Below are 8,412 nucleotides of genomic sequence, written 5' to 3'. Positions count from 1 at the left end.
ACACACACACACACCTCACAATTCTTTCAGTATCACAGACTGATGAGCTTTACTCTCATGCATCCTATGTCTTCAGAATCTTGGGTGCGTGAATCCTGCTTTATACACTGATCCTTATAACCTTACTCCTCTGGGTAGTCCAGCTGAAGCCAAAGGAGTTTGGCCACATCAATAGTTTTACATGAGTTTAAGAGTTTGAAGGACCAGGGCCTTAAACTGGTATTTGTGTAGGATTCTCTATATACTGTTCTTTCTTGTTTCTTAGAATTATCCTATTATAACAAATGTGATTGTGCATTTCTGTGTCAGGTTCAAGGCCTTTGGATCTTGCATAAACCAATGACTGTTTGTTTAGGTTTCTGTGAATCAACTAGCTGGTAATTTATTTCCTGCAGAAAGCAAAAAACAGCTTTGGCAAAGTAGCCAGCCAAGCTTCCAAGAAATATTTGGTGATGTAGATGAAATTCCTATTTGGGAGACTTGCACTTCTCACTGGTGTCATAACAAAACCATGTAATCTCTTCACAGCAACTCTAGGCCACCATGCCAATATAGGAATAACTCTACCAGTAAATCCATTTCATATTTAAAACCATTTTTAACGATTTTAGAGCAAAGAATTATGTTATACCAGCATTTTAAAAACTGTTGCAATTGAAAACTATTTTTAATGACTAAAATTAGCCCTGATGATGTATTTCTCAGGAAGATTGGATCTATACTAACAGTAAACTTTTTGCAATACCTCAGAATACCAGGCTACCCACATAGGTACCCAAACTTTGATTTCAGTTTGTACCTACATTTCTAAATACTGATGCCATATTCTCAGGAAGTATAAGTCAACAGAGCTCCACTGACTTGCAGGGACCTATACTAATTTGCACCACTGAAGACAGCTCCACTTCTCCTCACAATTTCCATATTCTGTCCAAAACCCTGCATAAAGTAATCTTGTCACCTTTAGGGAATGTCTGAAGGCACTATTGCTGTCATTTAGGATGTGGTCTACAGGATGGCAAGGAGATACATTACAACATGATGGCATTGCATTGAAATATGGCAAATAAAGACAACAAATAGAAATGGCCATAAACTGTATTGTAGATTGGACATCTGTTAAGGTACTTCAGGAACCCGTGTGAGGTCCACATTTAATATCTTCATTTGTGACATCAGTGAAGGCATAAACAGATTATTAATATAGCCTGTAGATAATACTATGGTTCCGATTCTGCTAGTACTTGTATATACATAGAAGCTATCCTACTGCTTTCAAAGGTCAATACAGTTAAGCATAAGCATTTTCAGGATCAGGGATTAATTTGAAGACACTAAGATTACTAGTGAAGAAAGAGAAGTAATCTAAGTGAACTAATAGAAATTAGAGACATGGGCAAAAAACACAAAAAAAATCTGTCTACAAAAATGCAAGCTAATACTTCTGGATAAAATTGACTATCAATAGAAGCAAGAAATCTGGAATGTGATAATGCTGCCAAAATTCTATAAATGATCATATCAAATGCAAATTTATATATGACAGCAAAAGACACTACTGTAAGTTTAGGTCTAACTAACAAAAATATCACACAACAAAAGACAGTCTTTCTGTAGGACTCTGGCGCAACCATGTTTGAAATACGGTATGTATCTTGGTGCCTAACTGCCAGAAATATATTGATAAATGGAGGAAGTTACAAAACAATAAAAATGATCACAGGAAGAAATGCTTGATGAGAAGTGATTATATCAGCTAAACAAGCACCATTTGGCGAAGTAACTAAGGAGGGTGGGGACATAACTTTCAACAAATATTTATAGTCTATAATTACTAAGAGGACAGAGAAATGACTCTAGGTGATACAAATGGGTACGGCTAGCAGAAAAAGGATAAAAAATACAGAAGGAAAAATTTAGGAAATATATCATAAAAAAATTCCTGAAAATGAAGCATTAGGATGGGAAACAGTCTCCAGAAAGGGTTTAAGCATCATTATCTAAGGCACTAAAACTAGACTGAAAAAAGTGTAAGAAAATGTAGCTAAGGGAACAATCCTGAATTGGCAGAGAAATGCCAACAATATTCTGTGCCCTTATGAGACATCACAATGTTTCAATGGAATGTCATAACATCAACTTTACTCATACTGGTATGATCTCATTAATAATTTCATCATAATTTAAGAACTGAGTGAAAAAAGAAAGGTGAGTTAAATTGTATTTTTGCATGTAGATTAACAAAGTTATAGGGCTTACTGCTGTTATATGTGTGTTTATTGAAGATCCAGAGCCTGAAACTATTAAAAGAGTTCTAAGACACAGAACTGGCTGTAGGGTGCAAAAATAACATCAAATAATCCTAACTACCATGACAGTGCTACAGGGAGTTGTTTCTAAATCTGGCATGTATTAAGGTCATAATGGCTGGCTTTGAAGAATACAGAACAGGCTCATTAACATCACATGAACTGCAAGTTATATAGTAAGATCAGATCACTCAGAGATTTGGTCAGTCAGGCAATTAGAGGCCATACCCCCATAGAAAAGGGAGTACACGAGGAATGGTCATCTCTCAAAAACATAATCCTTGAAGCACAGGGGAAACCCATTCCATTTCACAAGAAATGTAATCAACGGGCAAGGAACCCCCCTTGGCTGAACACGGAACTATCTGACCTCATTAAACTCAAAAGAGAAGCCTACACCAGTTGGAAAACAGGAAGCATCACCAAAGTGGACTACACAGCAGTCGCCCGCACCTGTAGAGAGCAGTCCAGAAAAGCCAAGGCACAAACCAAACTCGGGCTAGCTATGGGAATCAAAGACAAAAAAAGCCCTTCTTCAGATATGTGGGAAGTTGAAAAAAGAAAAAGATAGGGGCCCATTGCTAATGGGGCAACTGACATCTGACACCCAAGAAAGGGCCAATATCCTAAATGACTTTTTCGCATCGGTTTTTCACCCTCCCAAAAGGATCACACTGTCAGAAAGGACACAAACCATCCTGGGAGCAGGTGATGGGCCCAAAATTGATGTGGATCAGGTGAGGGAACACCCTGAGAAACTGGACATTCACAAGTCCGTGGGCCCAGATGGAATGCACCTGGAGTCTTGAAAGAGCTGACAGACATCATTACATCCCCCTTGGCAAAGATATTTGAAAATTCATGGTGCTCAGGCGAGGTCTCAGAAGACTGAAAAAGAGCCAGTGTGGTCCCTATCTCCAAGAAAGGGAAGAAGGATGACCCAGAGAACTATAGACCAATCAGACTGACATCTGTCCCTGGAAAAATCCTAGAGAAAATTGTCAAGGGATCCATCAAAATCAGACTAATGGAAGGCAAGCATCTGAATGCCAGCCAACATAGCTTTGTGACTGGCAGGTCTTGTCTGACCAACCTCATCTTCTTCTATGTCCAGGGCACATGTTACCTGGTTAAGGGAGATGATGTGGATGTCATATCTAGATTTCAAGAAAGACTTTGGCCTAGTTCCCCATGATGTCCTCATGGTTAAGCTGTGGAACTGTGGCCTTGATCATCTTATGGTCCAATGGCCAAGTAACTGGCTACGGGGTCAGACCCAAAGAGTACTAGTTGACGGGAGCCGATCAACGTGGTGCAGGGTGACCACTAGAGTCCCTCAGGGCTTGCTACTTGGGCTGGTACTCTTTAACATTTTCATTAACCATGTGGATTCGGGAGTCAGATGCGAACTGGGAAAGTTCATGGATGACACCAAATTATGGGGGAGGGTGGTCACACTGCAGGACAAGCTGGGGATACAGGCTGACTTGGACTTTGACACGCTTTCAAGGTCAGCTGACCAAAACCTGATTGTCCCGGGAAAGAACAGGAGAGAGAGGGGACAAACGGGAAAATTAAAGGAAAAAACCACTTACCTGCAGCAGGAGCCGCAGCACAGCAGGAACAAGAAGAAAAGCCTGTGTGGCTCTATTAGCCACACCTTTATTCAGCTGGGGCCGGCTGGTGATGTCACCAGCAATTGCCGGCCGGCAAAAATAAAAAATGGCAGATGGCAGGAGGAGCAGAGGAGAGGGAACAGACTGAAGCAATGTGCGGACTCTGAACCCGCTCCAGGAACCCTCTAGGAGGGGAAACGGGTCAGACGAGGAGTCAGGAAAGGCTCCTGGTCTTAAGCCCAGAAGCAGTTGCAGCAGACAAGCCACCAGCATGGGAAGCCGGGTGGAACCAGTCCCTGTGGTCTGAAACATCAGAAACAACAGGAACACCACAGAAAGGCATGCCAGAACCTACAGTACAGCAGGTGGGGGTATTGGGCACAGTTGGGAGGAGGGGGAGGTGACCCCTTTGGAAGGAGCTCAGCAAGAGCCCAGGGAGGGCATCGGGCAAGCAGGGCACCTACGTCGCATATAAAAGGGGTGATCAACCCTGTGTAGGGACATTACAGATCAACTGGAGGGGAGGATGCCGCAGGAGAGAGAGAAGTGTGGCAGACAAGGCTCATGAAAGGAACAAGGATGGCAAAGCGGACAACCTTTACAGGCGCATACTAGGATTGTTCTAGTAAGGAGGAAGTTCTCCCCGGCGATATTACAGAGGAACAAAGCTAACGTGACCTCTGCGTGAGGAAGCAAGGAAGGGAACTTTCCTGATTCCCAGGGTAGAGACAGAGGTAGTGTCTTGTGTTTTCTGTTAGGTTTTTTCCTTTTTGTTTCCCCGGGTGAAGGGGTTAAGAGAGAGAGAGCAGAGCCCACAGGGCGTCAGGGGACGATTTCAACCTGAGGGCTGGAGTGCTCGGGACAAGGGCAGGTTCCACGAGCAGGACCTCCTGTCACAGAGGACCTGCGAAGGGGGTAAGCTGAGCAGGCTCCAAGAACCACACACTGACAGGAGGAAATCCTAGAGGTGCCATAATCGTAGGAATGAGGGGACGCAGCCGGGAACATGGCGGGATCCACCAAGGAGGCGTGAGGCTGGGGTGTAGGGATGGTGGAGCCCTGTGAGTGACCGTTGGGCAAACCGTGGGCCACAGAGGGACCCAGGATAGTCAACCCCCCCACTGGGAACATTCAAAGTCATGGCAGGCTAGATAGGGGAAGACGACTCCTGGAGTGACCAGCAACTCTGCCAATCACAGGAGCCGGGAAGACGTACGGCACCCATCTCTCGGTCTAAGGCTGCACATGACAGGGTGTTGGAAACTCGGTGGTCACACTGATGGCCTTCAATGTAGAGAACTGCAAGGTGCTGCACTTTGCCTTCAACAGACTTACAGGCTTGGCAGTGCTACACTTGCTAGCACCACAACCGAAAGAGACTTGGGTGTCTTGATTGACCACAAGATGAATATGAGCCACCAATGAAATGCTGTAGCTGGTAAAGCAAACCAAACTCTGGTGTGCATCCACTAATGCATCTCAAGCAAACCCAGAGATGTCATCCTCCCACTTTACTTGGGCCTGGTGAGACGGCAGCAGGAGTACTGCATCCAGTTTTGGGCCCCCCACTTCAGGAGGGATGTGGAAAAGCTTGAGAGAGTCCAGAGGACAGCCACTTCTATGATCCAAGGCCTGGAGGGCAGGCTGTATGAGGAGAGGCTGAGGGACTTGGGACTTTTCAGTCTGGAAAAGAGAAGGGTCAGGGGGCACTTGGTAGTAGCCTACAATTATATAAGATGGGTTCACCAGGATCTGGGAGAACAGCTGTTCACCAGAGCTCCCCAAGGGATAACAAGGTCTAACAGCCATAAACTCCAGGAAGGCCGATTTAGATTAGACGTAAGAAAAAAGTTCTTTACAGTGCAAGTGTCTGGGGTGTGGAACAGACTTCCTCGCCCCCCCCTCGAAGTGGTGCAAGCACTTACTCTGGACTCTTTCAAAAAACGTGGATGTTTTCCTTGCTGGGGTCATTTGATCCCAGCTGACTTCCTGCCTATGGCGGGGGGACTGGACTTGATCTCACAATGTCCCTTCCAGCTCCTAATGTCTATGAAATCACTCACTGTGTGTCTGGTTTTTGTCTAGTCCCCTGGTCCCCATGGAGTGTTGCCAGTTTTGCAGTGTAGGACTAATCTGGCTTACCCTATATGGCACACATGCAGGTTCTACTCACTTTGCACCCCTGGTCCTCTACTCTCCATCCAAAACATTCAGTCAAGTATCCCAGTAATACATAAGTATCATGGTCAAGTATTCCCTTCAGCACAGGCATAACATGAGAATGAGGAGATAAAGATACAGTTGAAAAAGGAATCTGGAAGAGAGGGAGAAGAGTGGCACAAGGGATCCATAGAAGGTAAGAAGGAGGAGGGAAGGGCAGAAACCAAGAGGGGAAAGGACAAGAAGAGAAAGAAGAGAACAGGACAGGAGAAGAGGACCAAAGAATAGTGTGTGCAGAGGGAAGAGACTGGAGGCCCCCAGAGACTGCCTGACCAACAGAACAGAACAGGGGAAGAGAGAACAATAGGGGCTAAAATGGAGATTAGAATAAAAGGAAATAGACTGAATATACAATAATCACAAGAAATGGATTAAAGGACTAAGGAAAAGAGATATAAAATGAAATGACAGGAAAACATCAAGAGCATTAGAAATGTAACCAGGGAGAAGAGACAGGAGAAAGAGAGAACTGGGGGCAGATGAAAGGGAAAAGGAGAGAATCTAAGAGATCAATGAGAAAGTCAAGCTGACTACAGTACTTAATAACACTTGGTTGTGTGTGCAAATAGCATGACTTACCCAAAGGGATGCAAGCTGGGAGAAGGAAAGTGGACATCATGTTTATTATGGTTCACACACAAGGTTATACAGCTTTCATAACACTGGCCCACTTCAACTAAAATGGTACAATTCTCTTTATGTGGCTGCACTCCTATCATTCTAAATTAAGGGCAGGCAAAATATGGGCCACAGGCCACATCTGGCCTGCCGACTGATTCTGTCCAGCCTGTGGATAAGTTTTGGGTAGACCTGTATCATGTTGGTTAGGATGTTAATATGTGCTATTTTGATTATGTATAGAAACAACACAAAGAAACCTTGATACTATAAATGCCATAACAATTTTAAGTATAGCTAGTGTTAAACATGATTCATTTTATGTGTGCAGCCCTCAAGAGCTCACTAAAACTCTGTAAGTGGCCCTCCAGCCCAAATAGTTGCCCACCCCTGGTCTAAATACTAACAGTTTACTCCTGCATTAGAGAGGAAATAAGCTACACTGATATAAGCAACCTGTATGCCAATCTAACTGAGGCTCATTAGGAGTTATAAATATATAACTAAATATATTTAGTATAAATATTTCAGTTAAAAAAAGTATAAATATTTCAGTAAAAAAAGTAACACCCCCTATATCAAATAATGATGCCAGTAGGAAACTAAGTATAAGCTGCAGAGTCAGGAAAGGCAGGGCTTGATCCAAATTTTGTACAAAAAATAGTGTGAAGCTCATAAGCCCTCAGAAATTGCCTTAAACCAATGTATCTAGTGTTGAGCTCAAACAATTTCAGCCTAGTGCTCAGAATCTTTGATAAGTCTAATCATGTGAGAAATTTCAACTGCGCAGATGTCATGAGTTGTAAAACAGAAAATCTGCTGGATGATTTCAGTACTGAAATCTTGACTACAAGTCAAAATTTTTAACAAGACCCTTCACAGATGGATAAAAACAAGTTAAAAATTGACATTAAAATGCACTCTCACAAATTTAGTTCTACAGTTGCCAGTCATGAGATTTTCCAGTTTTCTGAACTGAGGAAGAATTAAAAACAGCATGTCTCACAAAACAAAGCTACATTCCCTGCCTCTATGTGATGTTTTGTGTGTCAGACCCCAGAGATAGGATACTCACAGGTTTTCGAGTTGGTGTGACTTGAACAGAGTGGTAAAATTCAGGCTGAACTCGGCTGCTTTTCTTGATTTTTCTTTTCCTGACAGAAGTTTCTTGCTCGCTTAGGTGATGAGCTTCCACTAGAGGCTGTGTTTCTTCAAGGCGAGGTGCTACACGTCTTCTAGCATGACGAGGACTTGATCTAAAACCCTGTGACATAAGAAAAGCAATGGTAATGTCTGATAATTCTCAAAATGCAGGGCATAATGACAAACGTATTGGGAAGGATCTTATTTAAAAGACTAGCACTATAAATGTAGCCTGGTTAAAAATTTATAAGTTAAGGGGCATTGTTAAGTTGTAGCATCACATTTACTTACAGCTCTTTTTATACCTAGATTATATATTTATTATAGGTACAGCTGGCAGTGATAGCTAGTGTTGCATCCCATTATAAGTCCATGCTCAGTTGATCATAACTTCGCCAAATGTTATGTATTAAGACTAAAAAAATTCAACACATGCTCTCCCTCAGACTGAATTATTCCAGAGAGCTTAAGCAAAAGATGGATCAGTCTTTTTTTTTTTTTTTTTT

At 42.8% G+C, this 8,412-nt stretch overlaps 1 protein-coding gene and 1 long non-coding RNA gene across 12 annotated transcripts in view; one reads left to right on the top strand and one right to left on the bottom strand.

The window, feature by feature from the left end:
- The window catches only part of DST (dystonin), a 569,390-nt gene that overhangs the window by 537,079 nt on the left and 23,899 nt on the right, over positions 1-8,412 (bottom strand). For all 9 annotated transcript variants that reach the window (XM_019520527.1, XM_019520528.1, XM_019520523.1 and 6 more), the window contains exon 3: positions 7,839-8,027. In XM_019520527.1, coding sequence (XP_019376072.1) covers positions 7,839-8,027 — 189 coding nt within the window. The remainder of the gene's footprint in view (positions 1-7,838; positions 8,028-8,412) is intronic.
- The window catches only part of LOC109299987, a 29,233-nt gene that overhangs the window by 5,813 nt on the left and 15,008 nt on the right, over positions 1-8,412 (top strand). For all 3 annotated transcript variants that reach the window (XR_002098090.1, XR_002098089.1, XR_002098091.1), the window contains exon 2: positions 7,944-8,049. This is a non-coding gene — a long non-coding RNA (uncharacterized LOC109299987). The remainder of the gene's footprint in view (positions 1-7,943; positions 8,050-8,412) is intronic.

This window comes from Gavialis gangeticus, unplaced genomic scaffold (assembly GCF_001723915.1).
Source record: "Gavialis gangeticus isolate Ggan-Ray unplaced genomic scaffold, GavGan_comp1, whole genome shotgun sequence".
Taxonomy (NCBI): domain Eukaryota; kingdom Metazoa; phylum Chordata; order Crocodylia; family Gavialidae; genus Gavialis; species Gavialis gangeticus.
Note: the sequence above shows the minus strand (reverse complement) of the source record. Positions and strands in the feature narration are given on the sequence as shown.